At 36.9% G+C, this 24426-nt stretch overlaps 1 protein-coding gene across 7 annotated transcripts in view; it reads right to left on the bottom strand.

The window, feature by feature from the left end:
* Nucleotides 1–451: 451 nt before the first annotated feature.
* The window catches only part of LOC146004333 (bromodomain adjacent to zinc finger domain protein 2B-like), a 164181-nt gene continuing 140206 nt past the window's right edge, over nt 452–24426 (bottom strand). For 5 of the 7 annotated variants that reach the window (XM_083143110.1, XM_083143115.1, XM_083143111.1 and 2 more), the window contains 5 exons: nt 22461–22662; nt 17704–17825; nt 9943–10084; nt 5133–5452; nt 452–1497 (listed from right to left, as the gene is read on the bottom strand). In XM_083143110.1, the coding sequence (XP_082999236.1) occupies nt 1347–1497; nt 5133–5452; nt 9943–10084; nt 17704–17825; nt 22461–22662 (937 nt within the window). In that variant the 3' untranslated portion in view covers nt 452–1346. The remainder of the gene's footprint in view (nt 1498–5132; nt 5453–9942; nt 10085–17703; nt 17826–22460; nt 22663–24426) is intronic. The other 2 variants (XM_083143112.1, XM_083143116.1) reach the window with 1 other exon arrangement.

The following is a 24426-nucleotide window of genomic DNA, read 5'->3' as shown; positions in this document are numbered from 1 at the left end:
ATAATTTCTGGACTTTTACTTGACTGGTAGGCATCCTGCAGTATCAACAAACTGATATCACGCTATGATAAGTGCTTGAGTGGGTATGGAAAATATTAAGGTATATAGTTTATGTACCCTCGTATGCATTGCTGACCAGCATTCAACTAAATCTAATAACAAATGACCTCTAGGATCAACTGACACCATTCTGTACCTGAAGCAATTTAACACCAAATACCTGTATCCACCTTGGTTGTGAGGTTCTAAATTACCTCAATTCTAAATAATCTTCAGGAGAAATGGACATGTGTAACACAAACACAGCAATATTCATGAACGCCTTAAGTAAGTCATATATTAAATATATTACATTGTACATATACTTAGCTATAAAGTACAACAAAAAAAAAATCTCGTTCTTTCACTAATCATTACAATTCGTATTTACTTAAAAGAAAAAATAAATATATACATCAAATTTCAAATACTTTTAATATAAAAAAAGACATTCAATAACTGTCATGTTAAAACATTTTTGTTCCCAATGGAGTAATGTTTTTTATTCTCTTTCTCTTTGTCTATTTTTCACTTGTCCACAGTAATAACCTTCATACGATCACAAACACTCAAATACTTCAGGCACAAATATTCAGGATGCACAGACTATTCCACACAACAGTCTTGTCACATGGTCAATGCACTCCTGCATTTTTTCAGTGTTTTCTTTTTATTACAATTCTAAAAAAAATACATCTGAAGGAGTTCATTTATTTATCTAACTCGCTCTCTTTAACGATAAGTACTTAGGTGATTTCAAGAGAAATATGTAGTTTCCTTTTTACAAATATGGAAAGGGTGGGAAAAAAATATGAAAACAAATCTGCACTACTTCACTGGTGCTAAATTTAAAGGGAAATCTGTTTTTTCTTTTTAAATTACAGACGGAATTAAATTTCTATGTTGATTATGGAGGACTTGCTTCATTATTATTTTAACGATAAAATCATTTATAACGTAAGCACTGAAATGAAAATGGAAATTTGAAATGGGGATGAAAACATGAACCATTCTTACAAAACAATCCTCGGCCCAACCACAGCCATTCGGAATGAAGAGTGCACGAACACAAAACTCATCCTAGAGAGCGCTAATGAACACTTGTTAATTTAATATGTCCTCTGGGGGGGAAATGAACACTGTACAACTGGCACATAGTCAACAAATTTGAAAACCATTCACTCTGACTCTTGCACCCACCACTCGTTTCTATGCTTTCGCGTCTATTTCCTTGAGTTGGCAAGTTGTGCGGTGAGATTGGGGGATGGAGCTCCCGGTTTTACAAAAAAGGAAATTTAAATGGCTTTTCAGTGACTGTTGAGTTCGCTCCACCTTGTTTCGAAAAATGACCTCATGCTGTGCCCAGCCTTCCCGACAGGAGAATCGTCTTCATTGAAAGTCTCGCAGTTGTTGAATATGTGTCTCACATCTGCGCAGAAGTCTTCTCTAGATTTGTATCTGGGGAATAAAATAAAAATAATTTCAGACTAACTGCAAACAGTACAAATTAGGGATGGGCCGATATGAAATTTCGGCTGATATCGATAAAGTACCGATATTAAATTTACCAATCCTGATAACCGATATTCTACCAATCCGATATAAAATTAGAAGTGGTCCTTGAAGAACCTGAAAGGTTCATTGACCTCCTTAATAAATTGTTTCAATGTAACTGAGTGCAAGAGAAGTTGCACATTTAGACATTTACTTTTTTAGAAATTAGAGCATGAAGATTACTCCATAAAAATTACAACAAAATGGCAGAATTTTGCACTAATTTATCAGATATTTATTGATATATCGGATCGGTAAAATAATCGGTAATTTTACCGATAAACCGATATGCCTATATCGGCAGATACTGATAGAGTACCGATTAATCGGTCCCATCCCTAGTACATATGATAGAAAGTAAATATTATTATTGCTGTGTGGTTCTTAATGGACACAGTTGTAAAATGAAGAATGCTTTGTGTAAAATTTTGTGTTTATATGTTTGTAAATGCTCTTGCCAAGATTGCCTCTTGCTCGGTAGCAGGGGAAGTCAATGGATAGTTTTCCTCCCAATGGTTTTCTTGTTTAAAAAGGTAACAAAAGGGCCTTCGCCAGTTTTGTCGGAGGTATAAATACTGGGTTCAGACTCCTTCGAGAGACAGACCGAGATGCATATATAGAGGGAAATACAGAGACATGCACCGAAGTGATGGTTAGCACTACGATAAATAGTGCACTCATAGAGCCAAATCTGGAAAAGTGCATTGTGCTGTAAGGGAGCAAAAAGCAGCCTGGGGCACATTTTTTACTTGAGCTGTAATGAAACGATGTATATACAGAGAAGGTGCGTCAATAAATTATACTCAATCGTCATTGAGCAAGCCCTATAGGTCGTCGGTGCATGTTAGGTACAGTACTAGGAACGTAAAGTGTTTTGATGGTTTGGGAATCACTTGGCTGTTAGAAACACCTAGACTGCGAGAGGATATCCGATCCAGGTTATGTAAAGTGTAGGTATACGTAAAACCACTCAACATTATCCAACACTGTTACAGGATCTAAAAGAAAAAGCAACTTTTTGCAAAAATGTTAACCAAATCACTACAAGATGATATGAGCAGCAAAGGAGTGAAACTTGAAAACCCTCACTCCATTCAAACTTGAGTGTAGTTTCTGCAGATTCTCCTGCAGCTCACACATTACTGAAGTAGTGGTATTTGGCAAAAATACACAGGCTGGTAATACAGATACCACAATGCAACAGCCAAACTTTCACCTGTGGTTTTCTCGCTTTCATACTTTTGTAGGCCAACAAGTTTTTACTCCCAAACCGCTCATATGTTCTAACGCTTTTCTCTTTCACTAGACATTTTTTTACAGTTCACATCTTTGCCAGCTTGGGCATGGGTATTTTTCGTGAGTGTCAATTTATCAATGTCATCATATCATCACTCATCCTCATCATTGCAATTAGCCTAAGATGACACAAATGCAGTACTAAAGAACAAAAATTAAAATACCTTTAACATTAAACTGTTCAGTCAGAGCTCATGAAATAATCATAGACAGCATTGTTCGTACACTTGATACAAAAGATGAGATGCTACTATACATAGATTCACATACTTGACCTTAAACACAAAAAGGATTACTTTAGTTTAAGACTGCTAGGAGTTTCTACTGCTACAAAATCTCAACTAAATGTCCTGAACAAATGAAAACTTCTGATTCATATCCTCAGACTCAGTGGAGAGGCTTGTGAATCTTGACTACTTGTACGAAATATGTCACGTTGATACTAAATAGTGGGGATGGACGGATATGAAATTTTGGCTGATACCGATAAAGTACAAACATAAAATTTACTGATAACCGATATTCTACCAATCTGCTATAAAATTCCAAATAGTTCATTGATCTCCTAAATAAATGTATGTTACCAGATGAACCAAGTTTTTCGAATCTAAAAGAAGTTGCTACGAGGGAGAGTCAAATGAAAACCGCAAAAGTGCCATTAAAAATCTTTTTTTCTTTCTAGGCGTTTGGAAATTTGCAGACACAGTCCTTGACGTCTTTCCGAGCTGGTAGTATGAAGCAGTGCCGGTAGGTGGGGTTGGATGTGAGTAACAGCTGATTCAAGATGGTGGCACCACTACGCAGTTGCACCAAGCAGGAACAGCATGGAGTTATTCGATTTTTATGGAGTGAAGGTGTGAAACCGGTTGATATTCATCGGAGCATGCAGACAAAGTATGGGGATGCTTGTCTGTCACAGCGGCAAGTCAACAATTGGTGCAAGAATTTCGCAGAAGGTATGACTTTATTGACTGATGCTCCCTGTCCGGGTCAGGCTCAGCGAGTTGTGACAGAGGAGTCCATAGCCGCAGCAGATCGGCTTATTCAGGAAAACTGGCGTGTCACCCTGGCTGAAATGGCTTCCTTGCTGAATATGAGCTTTGGTTCAGTACAACACATAGTGCATGATGAACTCCGCTACAGAAAAGTGTCCGCCAGGTGGGTTCCTCGACAGCTGAAAGTCCGTCAGGTTGAGGTATTATGAAGAGGACGGTGAGGATTTTCTAGCTCACATTGTCACCGGGGATGAAAGTTGGGTGCACCATTTTCAACTGGAGACGAAACGTGCAAGCAAAGAATGGCATCATTCGTCTTCGCTGAAACCAAAGAAGTTTCCTCTGCAGGAAAAGTCATGTTGACTTTATTCTGGGATAAGAAAGGTCCTCTTCTGGAACACTACATGCCCCCACGTACGACAGTGACTAGTGCCACCTAGACTGCCCTTCTCAAGAACCATTTGAGGCCAGCGATATGCACAAAGCGAAGGGGATTGCCGATTGCAGGTGTTTTGCTTCAACACGATAACGTCCGTCCTCATTCTGCTCGTGCAACCATCAAAACCATCGATGACCTATGCTTCAAGTGCCTACCACATCCGCCATACTCACCAGATTTGGCACCATCTGATTTCCACATCTTTGGTCCATTAAAGGAGCACCTTGGAGGGCAGAGGTTCAAGTCTGATGAAGACGTCCAATCGGAGGAACACGAGTGGCTACACAGTCAACCGAAAGAATTTTTCTCACGCGGTATCGAAGCACTACCTATCCGATGGCGTAAGTGTATTGAACTGGGAGGGGACTATTTAGAAAAATAATGTACAATCAAACATTATCCCTGCATTAAAATAGTGAAAAAAACATATTTGCGGTTTTCATTTGATTCTCCCTCGTATCTAGACATTTACTATAAAAAATATTATATGTTTATATCCATAAAAAATTACAAAATAAGATATTTATAGATATATATGATAAACTGATATGCCTATATTGGTGGATACTGACAGAGTGCTGTCCCATACGTACTAAATAGTAAAAAAAAATGTACTTCATCTTGTTTCATCATGCTTAACAAACAGGAATAAAATATGCAATAGCAAAAATTAAAAGCATTGATAACTTTAGTGTTAAACTTAACTTAAAATTAATTTAACAATACATGAATGAAAATTCAGAACATGACTACAAAAGACCTGAAGTTGGTAAACAATCAATCCTCTCCATTCAGCACATACTACTCACACTCCATCCTGAAGTTTCTTCTTGATGGTGCTGAGATCCATAGGGTTTTTGATGATCTTCCGGTACGTTGGAAACTGCTTCGTGTTCACAGGAAGTAAAAAAGGCCAAGCTTCGTCGTGCGACTCCAGGTCCTCCAGAATGGTCTTGCAGGGTGTCAGGTCCTTGGCTATCTTCTTCCTGTCTTTCTTCGGAGGAGGGGAAGGGTTCACTTCTTCCTGCGTCCCGGAGCCTCCTTCCGATTCGCTCATCTTTGGCCGACGACCTCGTTTCTTTGGCTGCTTTGACTGACAACCGGGACATATCCACTTGCCACGAGGAACCTGTCACAAGTTAAATTCGATTAAGTCACCAAACATACTACACAACATAAATGAAATGGAGATTAAAATAATGCTTTCTTATTTGGATAGTATTTTGCGACAAACAATTTAACCCACGCAGAAGAAAAATATGAACAAATATTTAGGTAGACATGAGAAGAATATACACTGTTGCAACTACCTACCACAAGTAAATGAACTTAAAAAAAAAGTCTGAAAAATGCTATTCTGCCTGTGACAATCAGTTACTGAGAAAATGAATTCATCATTTCTTTTTTCAAGTCCGATTCACAGACAGGTTGAAGATGCAATTTAAAGGAACCTTAGAACAGCTTCACTGGGAAACAAACTAAAGAGTCGTGGCAATGATTCGAGCTTGTCGTGAGGAGTGTGCAAATTCAAGCAAGATAGTAGAACTGTGCACAGTGGTACATCTTGGATAATAGTAGGAGATGTGAGTCAAGCTAATTATAACAGAGTTAGCACTGCTTGCTTGCATAGGTCTTAGGAAACAAGATCCTTAGTAGAGTATTGCACGGAACCACATTTTGCTCGCTCGTACTTGTTCTAGTCTCCCACCCTCGAGCGTTTACAATGGAATATTATTTTCATGTAACAATAATTGTACACACATACATGTAAAATATCAATCCTGGCAGTTTCAGCTCACAACCACCAATTTCATTTTCAAGGCAAACTTTCCATAAATTCAAGGGTAGAAGTAGAAGCGCATGTTTTCTCTATTTCAATCTTACGTATTACCACCTTTCATGACCCCCTACAAATATATTAACAATCTGTTTGTACGATTCCAATGTATCAATTCAATTGAACAGTATATATACGGTGTATTTAATTTAAGGTGCATAGTTTACATTTGTCATTTCGCATACTCAGACTAGAAATACATTTACAAACACAAGTTACAAAATGTTACGGGATGTAGTAATCTACAAAAAATTGTTAATTGTATAAGAATTTCAAATTTACCTAATCAACTTCAAAATACGTCATCTTGCAATAATCTTTATCTCGAATAAATTGTTCTGCAAAGGACACTAACGAAGTAAACGAATTGAGAGCATTAGTTTTATTTTCCACGTAGCTTTTTTCTTTTTCTTCCTCGATAAAAATTAAAGCTAAAGGGCATTAAGAAATACAGTAAACCCTCGTTAACACAAACTCGCTTAAGATGAACATTTTGTTAACACGAACAAAATGTTGGTCCCGACAGGGATTGTATTATATCTTATAGAAAGTTTTATCGGTTAACGCGAATTTCAGTTACCACGAATTACGAACTGTATTTTAGTCCGTTGCGTCATTAGATCTCATTTAACACAAACTTTCAAAGTTTTTCATAATTTTTTTCTGTTGTTCCTCTGCTAGGTATGTAAGAAATCGCTCAACAATCTCTATCATCTTGTCAACAATCAACTTCTACAGTATTGTAACCAACAGATTCAGATCACAATGTGTTCAAATGTGTTTTTCTATTCTTTAAAACACAGCCAGTACGAGTAACATCAAGATTAAAACGGGTGCAATTGCTCGACAATCGCGATCATCGCATCAACAATGAGCTTATATGTATTTAACCAACAAATTCAGTTGTGTGTTCAGATGTGTTTTTCTATTCTATTGGACACTTTAGAACGTTTTGCTGCAATATCCGAATTTACTGCCAGTTTTACGGAAGCTATGAGTACAGTTGGCCGTGAAGTTACCAGGTATTTGCGTTCCCGTCTGCAAGCGCAATATACAGGAATTTTTCACAGAAAATGATCTGAGAGTGTTTTTTTTTAAAAAAAATTAATTACTGTAGTACTGTAGTAGTGTTTTCTATGATGAGATACATAATACGTATTGTAAATGGTTAATGTGTAGAAAGAACTGTATTGCAACAATAAAATTGATTGCCTGGTTAGCAAGATTTTTTTTTAACAGGAACTCTTGATTTTTCGATCCCTTGATATTCGTGTTAACGAGGATTTACTGTATGTAATAAATTGAACAAGATTTGGATTAATAAAAGCTGCAATTTTTCACATCTACGGGGAAAAGTTCAAGCAGAATTCACGCATAATTCCCGGAGCCAATAATTCACGCAAAATTCCCAGAATTCAAGGTATTCCCGATCACTAAGACAGACTAAACTACATTTTAACATGAAGATCATGACTATGTTCACGTAAGTTTCAATTTCGCTTCTCACGATCCATATTTGAGGGCCCACTGCCACAGACGAATTGCGGTTACACGTGTACTATTGGGCTTGGAGCGCATGCTGCTTGTTTTGTTTGTTCGATCATCTAGCATCACCCATGCAAACTATTTGCTGCTCGAGCGAAATGCTCTTCCTGCAACACACTAATTCTTAGGTTTCCGTTTAAATTTCGTCACTTCTTTACACCCTACTTGAACCTAGAAAATCTGGCTTTGTAGCTTGCAGCTCTAACCACTCTGCCAGGGAGGCTGACACCTATGTTAACCCGTGCAAACACACACTTCATAAACAAAATCAATCAATAAACACTTCTCACAAGACATTAATTGTGTTAGTTTATACATCATATGTAGGACACTTTTTCTCAGATCTACAGGTTGTGTGTGTCTAAACCGCAAACAAATGGTCAGCTTCTCCTGTGGTAAAGGAATTTTAGTTTCTTCTAACTTCCAGGAGTTATGAAACTTTTATTAAGGTCTAACTAATACACATTCTAATGGAAAATATATTAACATGGAACGTATAAAAAATATTTGTGGAATTTGTTGATAATTTTTAAAACCACCAACGAAAAACAGAATTTATCAATAAAAAAACAAGTACATAGGAGAATAAACATTTAATTCACTGTTTATCCAATAGTACTTCTTAAATTTCTTTCTCATGTAAGATCCATTTACATTTTTACTTCAGCTGTTATCCTTGCAGGATGGAGTACATTGTATTGTACTCTAAATTGTCACAAATCACTGGGTGTCAAAACTGGAACTGGACACTCTTGAGGTAATTGATCACCCTGGATCAACACTTCAAAAAACAGGCAATTAATTTGCACATTGAAATGTCAAGTGAAAGGAATAGAAAGGTATCAGTCAGGTATGCAGTTGATTTTTCAAATCAACGCAACATAGTTTCGGGAACTACCATAGTTCTTATATTAACCTATTTGCCTCTTCTGGTATCTTGTGACAACACAATTCAATTTGGCTCTTGTCTCAAATGAGGTGTTGGACCAGGTAGCCAACATATGGTGCTCACTGTACCTTTCCCTGGTTCATACACACACTTTTAATTCTTCTTTACCCAGTTTTCAAGCTTCTGGAGGTGTTTCATTACCTCTCCAACACCCAAAGGTCTTCTACAGACAAAAACACTCCAAGGTAAATAACTGGGTAAGGAAAAACCCAGCAAAGATCTTTTGTGCATTTCTGCCACTTTTGGCTAATCCCGATGATCGTAATGAGTGATAAAACTGATGAAGGGATACTTACAAAGAACACCCATGCTCAGACTAGGATTTGAACCCAGGACCCCTAGAATCATAGCACTAACGACTCCTCCACAGAAGCCGGCCCCAGCAAAAACATGTTATTTGGGTTACAAGGAAGAGGAAAGAAATGAGACAACATGGCAGTGCAAGAAATGTGAAATCCCACTCCACTTTCATTAAATATTTTGAGGCGTGCAAAAATCATTTTGAAATATGTTCAATAAGAATAGGCATATTATCTCAATAAATGCAAAATTTGTTGTCAACATAAACAGTAGCCTATTTATATACGAGGGTGGGCTGAAAAGTAATGCCTGCTATTTTTTGTGACTGTGTAAAGACATTTTGTATTTTGAGCAACCATGCATTGTACTCTTCAGACTTTCCCCCTTCTCCATTCCAAGTTTCAAACTTCTATCACCAGGGGTTGCTGAACTAGAGCGAGGAAAATGGCAGCATGTAACCATACTATGTCGGTGAACCTGAAACTGGGTGTGGTGACTGAGTTTCTAACTGCAGAAAATGTGTCCCCCAATTGACATCCATCAGAGAATGAAGGCTTTTTATGGCAATGAAAGTGTACGTCAGTACTGTATGATGTTGGGCTGTTCATGCTCACAATGAAAACCCCTGCTGAGGAACTCTCAACGTGTGTCACAAAGAATTTCTTGAGAGTTCACAAAAAAATAGCAGGCATTACTTTTCAGCCCGCCCTCGTATTATGTAAAGTACTGTAGCAGAGGACATTTAAATCAGAGTGGAAGGGAGTTCTTGGTGATGAACATTTGAAGACAAAGGGTTACGTGGTTGACTCACCATCTTGATACTGAAGCTTAAGGGTTCAAGACCCAACTGGGTTCTTTCCAGTGTCACTTCGTCAATTTTATCTAATCATCACTCACATCCCCATTTTGAGCAGTCTATGAAGGCAGAAAGCAACATGGAATAATGAAAATACGCAAAATGCACACGTGTAGTAGACATTCTACCTACCTTGTTGATTGGCGGTTGCAGGCAGTCTGTATGGTAAGCCCTTGGGCACTGATCACACAACACAAGGTTCTTGCCCACTTTCTTCCCACACACAATGCAATTTCTTTCTCCTGTTGCTTTGTTCAAGCATTCGTAACAATACCTGCAAGGAGAAACTTCATTGTTAAACAACATTCCCTTCTGACATTACAATGAACATAAATTCATAGCTTCTCCTAAAAATGTGTACCAGATTCACTTATATGAAAATATTAAATAGCTTCTTTGGTGTAGAATTAGTCAAGGGGTGAAAACTAGTCAAAGGATCAAATTTATTAACCAATTTAATTACAGCCAGCAAAAGAAAAAATGTAATTTCATGAAAAAAAATATATTACTGGGTATTCACAAAACCAAAGTTTCTTGTTCCAATTATTGCACAGGAAAAATTACTTTTAAAAATAAATATAATTACTGCAAGGTAAAACTCATATTTCCTTTTTGTGAAAAAACAAACACATATGTTATTAATGAACTTTTTATACTGCTTCTGTATGCATATTTGTTACTCTCTTCTTCCAATGCTACTTTTACTACTTGTAGCACGGGTGGTGTTCCATTTTGTCTGCAGTCACAAACTGCATGTCACAGATAATGACTGAGAAGGAGTTGAAAGTTCAAGACCAATTTAATGCCTTTTCTTATACCATGCTAGTGTCATGTTTTGTATTACTTTTGAACAATGTTATTTTCCTCAGAAGCGTTCATCATGTGTTTGGATTTCACTGAGAAGGGATCTTGTATTCCTCAAAATGCAGCCACGAAAACAAAAAAATAATGGATTTTCCAACCTTCTTCCACCTCTGTTAGTGGCACATTTAGCAAGTCACACACAGGAAACATACCAGTGAATAATTTCAAATTCAGACCTAGTTATATTTTATTACATTACATTATATAGGTGTATTTATTGCATATGTATTTGTAACATAGACTGACTGCTATGTGGTGAGCTGAAAAAACAATGTATGAAATGGGAATGCAAAGATATCTAATTTAGGGTAAATATCCGATTATATTACTCGAAGAGTTTCAGTGATGCAATCAAGAAGACTTAGGTTGGCAGGCAATGTGGCATGAATGGGAGAGGAAAGAAGAATTTACAGGATTGTTGTTGGGAAACCTGATGATAAGAGATCTGTAGGAAGGCCAAGATGAATATGGACGGATAACGTTGGTAAGGATGGAAAAGATTGGATTGATCTTGCCCAGGACAGGGAAAGATGAAAGGCTTGTGTTGCTGCAGACATAAACCTTCAGGTTTAAGAAGGCTAGAGAGTTAGTTAAGTTATTTTAAGTGATGCGATGATGCAGGAAATATCTGTTTGTATATTATAAATATTTTCAGAGACAACATAAAATTTACTGATACCCATAACAGATATTTAACCTCCCTGATGTTGTAGTGCTAATATCATCACCTTGTTGCCATCCCGGTGGAGGCACATCGTGGTTTCAATCCTACTTCGAACTGTAGGTCCAGTTCCCTTTAGCCTAAAGCAAAAACTCACATTAAATAGCTGTAACAGATATTCTACCTATCCAATATAAAATTGTAAATGTTCCATGAATAACATGAATGGTTCGTTAATTCCAGTGGTCGGAAGTAGCGTGCTACTGTAGCTAGCTACAAAATTTGTAGCTGTTGCTGTGCGGTGCTACATTTTGGAAATTGTAGCTGTAGTGGTAGCGAAGCTACATAATTCCTGTAGTTGTAGCGAAAATTTCACTACAGCTACATTTCTTCTCTGCATTTTGAGGAAAATTTTAATGTGGCAACAGTGTAATAAAAAAAGAAAAGACAATAACGCTTACTTTTGCAGGAGGTTCATAAAGACAGTCTATTACATTGAAATTAGGATAATCTAGATTGAAAATACCTTGATATCCCATTTTATCCGCATAATTTATTATATTAGTATCAGAATAATTCTAATATCCAGATAAATAACTGACGTATTTGAATATATTCCGGCTAACAGCTACGTTTTTTTCAGTTGCATCTCTATTTTGGAGAGAAACATGCCTTGTTTGGGGCACCCCTGGAACATATCACATGGATATTGTAAGATACAACAAAATGTCATTAATTACTGTGAGAATGAGGAAGAATGACGAATGATGATGTGCAGTGTGGGGAATGGAGGAACAGGAGGATCCCATCCTCCAGGCATCTTTCCTAGTTTTTACTTTGAGTCCACTTTATGCACAGATAAACTAATTGAGACTGGTTCCGAACCACTATGTGACTCAACTCAATATTTATTCTCAAGGAAAATACTTTGATATATGAATGTAAATAATCCTACCAAATTTCATTTGTGTGTAGTTGTAATTACAATTATATAATTACAATGATTATAATGATTAATTTGGGTATCATCCTAATTGCAATACTCATATACCAAATTTGAATTGATATGCCGTTTACGTTATTCTCAAACACTAAAGTATAAATAAGTAACTGAAGTAACACTGCTATCAAAATTATCGAATGATGGGAATTATGATAATAAATAATAGAATCTATTTTCCAGCAAGTACAACTATCATACTAGGAGCATCTTTTGAATATCCATATAGTTGTTTAAGTTTTTATGCAGAAGTAGGCCAAAAGTATCAAAGTAGCGAACAGGAGTAGCATAGCGAGCTACTTTTTGGTAATTGTAGATGTAGCTGTAGCGAAGCTACCTTTTGGAAGAGTAGTTGTAGGTGTAGCGAAGCTACTATTAAAATGTAGCATTCTGATCACTGGTTAATCCCTGTAATTAATGTACCATAACCAGATGAATGCAATGGATTTTGCCTCCAAAAAAGAAAAACTGTATTTAGGCAAATACTTTACAGAACCTAGGCATATAATTATATATGTTTATATTCATAAAAAATATAGCAAAATGTTAGTTCGGCAACAATGCCAATGCTAAAAAATCTCGTGACTTCAATAGTACAAGCTGACAGTGCAAAATTAGCCAACATTGACATAGTAGATATGTACAATTCAATCCCCATAGACCTAGCTCTGCATTCAGTTGAAAGATGGCTGACAATAAACAGAATCCCTGCTCTAGAGGTACAAGAAACAACCAGGCTGTCGGAAGTTTGTTTAAAACACAACTACTTTCAGTTTGAGGATAAATTCTACAAACAGTCTGAGGGCCTTGCGATGGGCAATCCCCTATCAGCTCCTTTAGCCAACATCGTCATGCACCTGGTTGAAAAAGAGACACTTCACACTCCAGAACTGCAATACATCCGATATGGAAGGTACGCGGACGACACAATAATCATATACAAAAAGGCAGAAGAACTCAACCTTCTAGTGAACAAGCTAAATAGCATCCATCCCAGGCTCAACTTCACCGTAGGACAAGAGGAACATGGTAACATCAACTTCCTGGACATCACAACCAGCCGTGCACTTAACAAATTCATAACCACTGTCTACAGAAAACCAAATGCAGGCAACCAGTACATACACACTCTCTCTAGCCATCCCCCAAACAAAAAGCTAACGTATGGCTGAACTTTTATCGAAGAGCCTTCTCCTACTGTTGCAGAGAAGAGGATCTACGAGAGGAGATAGCCACCATCACTGAAATAGCCCTGAAACATGGCTGCACAGAAGCACAACTTTCCACTTGGTGCAGTAAAGCAGAAATACAGGTCAGGCACCCTAACCAGTCAAAATCAACAACCAATATAAATGGTTTGCCTTCCCCTACCATCCCACCACATCCAACCGCATATCCACATATGGCATCAAAGTAGCGCACAAACCAAATGCCAAAATAACTGATAAACTGAACAAACACAAACGGTACTTCCTCTCCCCCCTTGATAACCAAGGTGTATACGATGCAGAGTGCCAATGCAAGGCACATTACATTGGCAGATCCATGAGATCTGTCAATGAAAGAATCCAACAGCACCTAACAGATGCGAAAAAAGCCCAACCCACTACTGGTCTTGCCAAACACATCAAATACCATAGACATAAAATTCAAAAGGTACAAGTCAAACACACTGCCCACACACTTGTAGACACCAAAATCAAGGAAAAACATGGCATAATGCACTTCCCGCACGAGCTAAACATCGATAGCAGACAAGCACACCACACTTGGTTTCCCCTACTACAACAGTTAACACTGGGCAATAGCAGACAACACGGATGCAGACGTGCAGTTAACAACAGCGCACCTAGCGGCAGCCGGAGAACTACAAACAAAAAGACGCACGCCAAGCAACAGTATAGCAAGTTCCAATGAGGATGGTGGCAGTGGCCACTGAAATTAATAAAACAAAGAAGAAAAACCAGTTTCGCAGATAAAGTGAGTACTAGTTTCCCCGTATTTAAAATGTTAGAATTTTGCATTAAATAACAGGCTACTTATACATATATCAGACAAGTAAAATTACTAATTTTACCAATAAACCAATATGAGTATTTGAGTAGATAATGATAGATTACTCTTAAATCTGTCTCATCTCAACAACATTGTAATTAGGGATGTGACGAAGCTGAAAATTTACCGATGCCGATGCACTCACCGATAATTTTTGGAACCGATACCGATGCCGATATTTAACCGATTCCAATACATAAGATTATTAAACAGAAATGGGATGTTATTTTCAACATGACAAAAATACATTTGCTATGTACATTTGTATTGCATATCATATGTATATATATATATATATATATATATATATTCTCAAGAGATGTGAATGTACATTTGCTTCTACAAAAGGTGGATATGTGAACCTTTAAGAAGAACATGGATTCTCAAGAGATTTTACATTAGTACACAAGGAGTTCATTTAAATACAAAATGAATTCCTGTTCTTAATGTTGGAAATTTACTGCTGCCAGATTCAACTTCAGAAACATGAGTTTTGGAAGCACTTCAGGAAGTAACCTATTTCTTCTCTTATCGCAAATCTGTTCAGCAACACTGAACACTCAATCACTGAATACTGATGCAGCAGGTATGCCCAAGTATTTTCTCAGCACTTGCTTCAGGTTTGAATACTCATTTTTGAATTTCCAATACAACAGCAGATCCTGGTTCAGAAATGTACTGTTTTATTTCCGATTTTGAGTTACGTTGATCCTCTGAATGAGAGTTTGCAATAATTTTATTACAAAAACTCTACAATAATGATGGATCATAACCTAATTTTCAATAAATCTTACAAAACAAAAATATAAAACTTACTAGAAGGTAAAACTCTAGTATTATCTGTACCGGTTTAAATATCGGATTTTTGCCGATGCCGATATGTCAATTTCTGCCCATTTTTATACATCTGTAATCGGCTTCGGCACATCCCTAATTGTAATGTAAGGTTTTCAAACTGTGCATTGCAATGCCCTGAACTTGGTCCTGGATGTTTTGGTTGTAAGAAGAAAAAAACTGTGAAATACAGCACACACAGATAATACTCCAAATTTTTGATACAGGTACAGTTTTTTTATATTTTACAGTGGAATTAATCATGTGAGAAAACCTATGATTTCTCTTGGTATCAAACTTCTGCCTTTGTATAAATTGAGAACTCTAATACTCTTTGAAAACCTGCAAAGTTGAAGTTGAGGAGATGCATGTAGCTGAATCAAACATTGTTCCCCGATTGGATGTCTTGTGTGACAAGGAACAGACCCACCCATCACATTAAGATGCAAAACACTGTAAACCACGCAATATCCACATGAAAGTACATTGTTACAGATTGAAATTTTGCTGGTATTAGCAAAATATGCACAGACATCAGGAGTACAAAATACAGGGTGTTCAGTCGCCATGGTACCTAAATTTTCAATTTACTTCTAAATATACTTTATTAATATTTATTTATTTATTTTCCATCCCTTTTCTGCCACTTTTGACCAATTGAGAAGATAAGGATGAGTGATGATATGATGAATTTGATGAAGGGACACTCACAGAAAATGGCTGGGACCCCTGGCAGAGTAAAGTATACATGGACATCCACAGGATTTTTTCCAGGGAGGGGCAAGGAAGGTATTTGGTATTTTTCTCTCAGGGGGGGGGGGGCAAACATTGCACATTTCCCCCAAAAATAGTGTTGTTAAATTTGAATTTATGGTGTTCATGCAATAATGAACACATATTATTGTGGCTAAAACGAAATTATATGTGTGAAATACATAATTTTTGGTTGACTTTCATTTTCCACGGGGGGGGCACAGCTCCCCCCCCCTTTCCAGATGCCCATGAAAGTATATGTTTTCGTTTCTGTATTTTGGCAAAAATCAAATACACACACACACAATGCAATTTTGTAAGGATGACTGGGAGCTGACTGATGTCTATTTCTCTATCAAAAAATTAATTACTTTTAATCCAATCCTGTATTAATTCATACATTATGTGTATTAAGATCTCATTTCAAATGTGTAGTTTTATCTTAAATTGATTCATGGTTTTTCTTAGCCCATATTCGAAAAAAAAAAAAAGGCTGGCAGATAAGATGCACTTTTTCAATTTAAAAATAAATCTGGAAAACAGATTAAGTTTTTGTTTACGTTCGTTTCTGGAAATTCTCTTTGTTCTGAGTTGGATTATTTCTTTCTTGCTTCCTTGCGGTGTGTGACGAAGAAGATTGAAATGTATTATTTCCTAGTTAGATTAGGTAAGTTATTTCTTGAGAGTAGACCTAGATATTGCTTTATATTTGAAATACTGTAAATTAATTATAATATTCAGTGATAAAGCTTTTCCTCAAATATGCGTACAAAATTTATGCGCTGGCAAATATGGTAAAATTTCAAGTTTGCTTGTAGAAATTTTCATTACTTTATTTTTCCTTCTTTCTTCTTCTTATTTTTTTACACAATGTGTAGGATGAGTGATGATATGGTGAAGACACACTCACGCCCAGACCGAGATTTGAACCTGGGACTGTTGGCAGAGTAGAGTACATGCTTTTTTTGTGTGCGTGATGAAAAATCAAATAGGACACATATAATGACTGGGAACTGACTGATGCCTATTTCAAAAAGAGTATCTTAGAAAATTAATTTAGTTTAATTCTATCCTCTTTTAATTCACAAATTAGGAATTTTTAAGATCTCATTTCAAATGTGTACCATTATCTTACTTTGATTCATGGGTTCTCTTAGCACATATTAAATTTTTTAAAAAAAGAAGCTGCTGACCCTGAAAAAAAAAAGGGTGGTGCATTAATTATTTTTAGTTTTGTCTACCCCAGACTGACATGATAATTTAAGCAGATATTCACAGATCGGAAATTAACTTCACTGCATCACCCTTTCAGAACATGCTCACTGAAACCAAACCCTTATACAAACAATACAAAATTTATTGATTTGCTTTATTTTACTTTGCTTTTTGTGCCACTTGTAAAGGCAGTCAGGGGCGTGATGCTGATCACATCACCCCCACTCACGACTGGATCAAGAAAGTGTGGGGTGTTACCCCCACACCCCCTATATGCCTTCATGGCGTGGTGCTAAGCACAAGGGAGCACTTTACCTTTACCTTTTACCTTGTGCCACTTTTGGCTAATTTGTGAAGGGGATGAGTGATGATGTGATTAAATTGATGCATGGACACTCACAAACATCCATGCCCAGACCGAGATTCAAACCTGGGACCCCTGGCATTGTAGCGCGATGTGCTAACCACTCCGCCACAGAGGCCGGCTAAACAATACAAGAGGCCAACTTACCAATCCCCATCAGGAATCTGTTCCATCTTTGGCTTGAAACAGTAAGTGTGGTAGCCCTTATCACAACCATCGCATAACAATAATTTGTCCTCGTTGTCTCCGCTGTGGCAGAACTGGCAATTCTAAAGCACAAATCAACTCAAAATTAAACAACTGCATACGAACAATCAATGCACATTGATTCACTTCTCCACTGCCAAAAAGAATGCATTCCATGATACAAATGAACGTTCATAACTGGTTTTCATATTTGGGAAATGAGAGATGCGGTAGTAAATAAATACGTTAGTATTGACTTTTTCCACGAAGCTGTTTTTCGTAGTTCTAAAATTTCTGTGGCCACTCCCACCATCTTCGTTGTAAAGGATGTGTATTTATATTTGGTTTTATTTGCAAAAACAAGATACCCTAGGGGCCAGTGCCTACCCACAGACTGCCGGCCTCTTTTCCACCTCTTCCAGCCAGTTACAGGGTGACGTGTGGTCAGCACGACAAACCCCCAGTTGTTGTTGTAGGTTTCTATGACCAGGTTACGCTACTCATTCGTAGCTCCCCCAATTTCATCTTGATGGTGGGTGGCCACCAGCTGAAATTTCAGGAGAAAAGTTGTTACGCTTCCCCCAAGGAGACTTCAGCTACCGTACGTCCCCACAGCATAATTTAACAGTAGAACTAACTGTGTGCAACACCTGGAAAGGAATGTTCCAGATAAACAACTTTCTAACAATCTTGTGTCTGGAGGGGAGTGATTTTTGTGTGTATATATATATCTTCCTGTTTTGTACCTTATTTCATTTGTACTTGGTACAGAGTCTGAAGAAGACCTTGGTAGAAGGTTGAAATGTAGCGTTTAGTTTAGATTTTAAAATAAAATAAATTCTGCCTTGGTCAGCATATTGAGTTCTTGGTAGAACTAACTGTTGATTTACATGTAATGACCATCACGGCCTCAAACATTATTGCATTACATATCAGTTGGATGATTCTGACACACATTTTAAAAATAATAACCACACATCTTTGTGTACTGGTTAGGATCATGCATATGATCTTAATATCTTCCTCTGTCTATTTAAAGCATGTCTCAATTATAAAGTAGTTTCCATTACAAACTAGAAAATGTCATACATTTTACAAGTTATAATAGGGGTTTAATATTTTACTTTATAGAGCTATTTGAAGGTTGCTTTATAATTAGGAACTAAACTTATGTATTTTGTTCTTCTATTACTGAAAACAAAACTACACCATTACTTCCATATCTTGTACAACTCAATTACTGACACAACTATCAGTAAAGGTTATTTTCAAATTTCATACATCGATTTAGCTTGCGCAGTTAAGTTTGCAGAATGCATTCAATTTGGCACTTTGTGGAAAAATGAGAGGAAATCCAGCATGGTGTTTAAATGTAACTCTTATAAACAACTCTTTCTACTGTGGGTGGACAAAAGTGGCATTTTTCGTTATATTCAGTTAAGCAGTTACCATGTGCTTCCAATCCAATGCAAAATGTGTTCCTCCTTAAGTGTAGTATTTGAAGGGAGGAATATGGGTGAATTCCCCCATCTGGTTGTAAATTTGTGGCACTTTTGGGAGAGGGGGGGTTGCTAGATATGTAATATGTATTCCGATACTTAAGAGAGCTCGGTGAAACTTCGTCCCACAACTTGAAATGTTTTTGAAACCACGCCAAATGTTGTACACTTGTTAGCTCAACTTAGGCACACCTGCTTCTCTGTTGAATCAAAGTTGCTTGGAAAACTTTTTTTTCAACAAGAAATGCAAGTGTAGCCATGTTCCCTTCAACAGACTGCTGCCTTGTTTAGGTTAACCATATCAATAAGGATGAAAAATAAAATTGAGGAAAGAACAAAAACAATTCACTTGCAGGTTGGGACTCAAATCCACAACATCTTGCTATTAGCCACCCAGATGGCACTTGCCTGACTGTTTGAAATACAGGGCATCTTCCATGTCAAACAATGAAATTGCAGATTGTGGAATGAACTATTAAGTTATATGTTTCCACCACTAGTTTAACCAGGAATAGAGAACAAAGTGAACATTCCTATTCCATAGATTTCCAAATCAGTTTCACAAAAATCTTGAGTCAAATCAGGTATTCAACACCTACACATACTTGCAAAGAATTTGATTAATTTTACTTCACTTTTGTGCCACTTTTGGCTAATCGTGAAGATATGATGGAAGTAATGAAGAAAGAATGCCCATGTCCACACTGGGATTCGAACTTGTGACCTCTGGTGTCATAGCACCCTGTGCTAACCAATCCACCATTGAGGTTCGGAACTTACAAAGAATTGTGCAGATTTAATGCAATTATAAACAAATGCTTTGCACCATCTCATTATTGTTATTGTTTCCCTTGTTACTAGATGGTTCAGTCTTATATTATCTTTTCGTTGTAGTATGAAATGGCTCTTTAGCTGTTCTTAACCATTGTTTTTTTTTAAATTAGCTGAATTCGTGCTAATCGCCCCACTTAGTTCAGCAGCACACATTAACCTGTCCATGAACAAATAAATGCATTTTCTTTATATACTTATCAATGCAATATGAATGATGGTTGCAACAGAATAAAAAATTAGGAGTGAGAAAATAAGAGAATGTGTACACCTGATGAAAATAATAATATTAATTACAACTGGACAATTCTCCAACATTTTAAGTATACCTGATCTCTGGACAAAACAACTTATGTTCAAAGATACATGCATCCTAGGCAAGCAATGAAAATGAAAAAGAAACAAAATGGCTGCATTCCTACTGCAATTGCAATGCAAGCAAATCATCAGCAAATAAAATGATAATGAAAATTCAAAGCATTATCTGGAAATTGAAAAATACACATGGAGCCTGTGAGATTGGCCGTTTGTTCAAATGAAAAGGAAACAAACGCTTGTGCACATAGTTTGTTAAAGCTTCCAGCAAGTTTTTTTTTAAAAAAGGGAGAGGTTAATAATTGCAATGTTTCAACTCAGTTTGCAAAGCGTTCATGATTTTGTAAACTTATTTTGCCTGTTGAAAGCATCATGAGAAAATATGAGAAATGCTTTTTTTTGCAATCAGGAAGAAAGGCAGATTATAAATATCTAAATGGAAGTATGGGACAGAAGATTTTTCGTATAACATGACATGCCTACTTTATGTATTCATTTAAGTAAATGACGACAGTTTTTTTCATTAACATAGAAGTCAATGAATACAAACTGACAAAAACTTTAACGTCCATGTCAGATTACGACAACTGTTTGCAATTCAGCAATTTGTCGTAAGTATTTGTATTGAAATGAACCCATCATCATTTGCATGAAAGCCATAAGCACTGGATATTTAGGGACCAACATGGCAACTGTCTAACGAATCACGACTCCACAGCACACCTGGCCAATCAGCAGCAGCGACTAACACCACACAGATAATAAACATCTGCATCAAAAAACCACTGCTGATCGAATTAGGGTAACTTGTCTGTACTACTGAAGTACCATGTTAAAAAAAAAAAAAGAATGGTGAAACAAAGCATATATCAATCATTGTGTTCATTACGGTGCAAAATGTATAATTATATATTGTTACAGTGAATATTCTACTTAGGCCATACATATTAGTTTAACGTGGCGTACTACTAAAGATTCTAAACTATTTGTTGCTATAAAAAACTTTAGCAACTGTCTCCTTTAGTTGTAAAAGTGCAAAGGATTCAATTTGGATACTAAGGAAAGTTTATTTATTACATTATCTTCCCGTAAGGAAACAGGCTAGTAAAATTTGCATCATGCTCAGACTTGGAATCTATACTGTAGGACACGAAAATGAGAGCTTCAAGGTCAATCATGCCCCTGATCCCCGTCTTCACCCTCTCCCAGAGGTGCTGACACATTTGTAGCTTCGACTTGAAGGAATGAAGACACCATACAATGTAGTTTTCAAAGTTTCCTTTCAAATACGGTGTGGCTTTTTGGCTCCATTTCCTTTTGAAAATTCCTGTACGTGTGCATATACATATACACTTACAGTTCTAATCATTGTGTTAGAATTCCACATTATGCCATACACACCCAAATCTGACTTAACTCGCATGAAATTTACAATAAAAAAATACATTGTGGGTAAAATATCTTTGAATTCAGGCACCAACTAAGCTGGAGACAATCGCCTTAAGTTTTCATTTTTAACTACAAATATACTCCATGCTATTTTGATTTTATTTTTTTAAAAAAAATGTTAATTGTTGTTAAACTTGAATTCTACAAAAAATGCATCAAGGCAAGGCATGCCTGAGAAAAATTATTACAATTAGTAATACTCAGCATTACAGCACATTTTAAGGTAAATACATTATATTAGTAAGCAAAAGAAATAAATATATCAAGCATGTACTATGCAGAAAAAAATTCAGTAGTACAAACTTAAAAATAAAATAACAAAGTATTCGCTAACGTAATGGTATAGTGCCAGGTATTATGTGCTGAGTGTTTTCTTTTTACTGCTTAAAGTAAATATTTTTTAACATTAAACCTTTGGCTTTTTCTAAATTCCCCAACAACCTGAAGTCTTGGAATCATAACACATAAACACCATGCGACACTGTTGTACACACTGATGTCACATTAATACATCCACTACTACTCTACACAACGCAATAGAAGAGAATGAAAATTAAAAAGAGTTCAGCCTGCTGGGTGTACTGGTCAATAGAAGCATAAAGAGAAGCTGAGAGCAATACCCACACAAATGACTGAGGATGGACTCACAGCTTTCATGATACTTTTGTCCCAAGCAATGGAAGCCTCCAGCATGTAGAAGGCCATTGCAAGCTGTGCGGCAGTTTCTGCCTTCGCCACCGCTTCCCTCCACACCATCAGCCCCTTGGGAACATCTTCAAGCACTCCGCTGTCGCCCGAGAGGCCAGAGAGGTTTAGATCGCTGCTGCTGCAAGAAGGAAAAGGACATCACGTTAGCATTCAGAACTAGCTTTAGTGCAGAGAGACAGAAAGATTTATCACCACTTAACACACACAACGGATGTACTAGGTAAGTTCATCGCACCACTGCTTGGTGCCCGATTCTATAGGGTGGTGTTTCTCAACCACCTAGGCCGCAGCCTGGTACTGGACCCTGGCATCAATGATACTGGACTTTGCTGTCTTCACTTATGGTGAATAAAACATCAAGATTTTGGTACAAAAAGTGGGCATGTTTCAGGATGAAAAGCCATACATAAAATGGCATTTCGGCGTTGAAATGGTGAATATAAACCTAAATTTAAAAAGTATACTTATTATGCAAGATAAACATTTCCCTTCATATAACGTATTTATTTAGTTTTCAGAGTATTAACTTTAGATCTGTGTACAGGAGTCCATTTTTGGTTCTCAAATATATACAGCAGAACTGATAAATTTTTCATGACTTGCATAACTCACAGGATAATTTAGGCTTAAGAAAGTTTTGTGTCACTAAATAAACTCTAAGTTAAGTGCTTAAGAGTTTATTTAGCATTTTGCAGTTCATTTCGTGACAAAACATGGTAGGAAAATGCACCTCACATCTTTCAAAAACATGAAAAATGAACATTACAGTGTGTTATTTCACATTTTGTGCTTCTGTTATGCCTCTACATGTTAGCATTCAGAACTGGCTTTCATGGATTTAAGTACACAGTGACTACCGTATTCTTCTTAATTAACTGTAATGACATGGAAAGCTGTACCACTACTTAACACACAGAGATCAATGGTTATACTAGGTAAATTCATCACACCACTGCTTGCTGCCAGATTCTGTACGGCAGTGTTTCTCGACCACTTAGGCCACAGCCCAGCCCTGGATCAATGATAACGGATTGCGAGAGGTTCTCCTGAAACTTGCCATTTTGTTTGCGAAGCAATTTTTTCACTAACAAATATCTATATTTGTCAACAAGCATGGCAGAAATAAAGAGTTGAACTTACAGGTGCCCAAGAACAGTACAATTTTAATAGCTATAATCTAATTGTTATAATTACATATTCTTTGCTATTAATAATCACACTTATATTATAAATAATAACATTTTCTCTAAACAATTTGGATGTAAATATTGGATTAATGGAAGTTACTTGTACTAACCTTAACAATATTTTTTTAAGTACATTTATATGTTACAGTTAAGCTTTTATCTTTAAAACAACAACTTGATATTATAAATTTTACAACCTATAGCATCTGCACTAATTTCGAAATGTTTATTTGATTATATAATTAGTGTGAAATATTTACTGAAGCAATGGAAAGGGTTTAGACCCATTAAATCCTTTCTTTATATGTGACCATGCCAACAAGCCTAAACATAATCGAACTGTTACTCTTTATAATTATAAAGGTAAAGGTAAAGTTCTCCCCTGTGCTTAGCACCATGCCATGAAGGGGGGTGTGGGGGTAACTTTCTTGATCCTGTCATGAGTGGGGGCGATGTGATCAGCATCACGACCCTGACCGCCTTTACCCCCCAGGGTTTCCTCCAGGTACCCATGTCATTCGACGCTGGGTGGGTGCCGGGGCCCCTTCCAACGTTAGGAAAGTTCCCGGATTTGAACCGGCCGGGGATCGAACCCGGGATCTTTAGCATGGTAGTCAGACGCGTTACCGACTGAGCCACCATGGCCACTCCACTTTATAATTATGCCAGGGCATGATGCTAATCACATCACCCCC

This window comes from Lepisma saccharinum, chromosome 21, assembly GCF_977018435.1.
Source record: "Lepisma saccharinum chromosome 21, izLepSacc3.1, whole genome shotgun sequence".
NCBI lineage: Eukaryota > Metazoa > Arthropoda > Insecta > Zygentoma > Lepismatidae > Lepisma > Lepisma saccharinum.
Note: the sequence above shows the minus strand (reverse complement) of the source record. Positions and strands in the feature narration are given on the sequence as shown.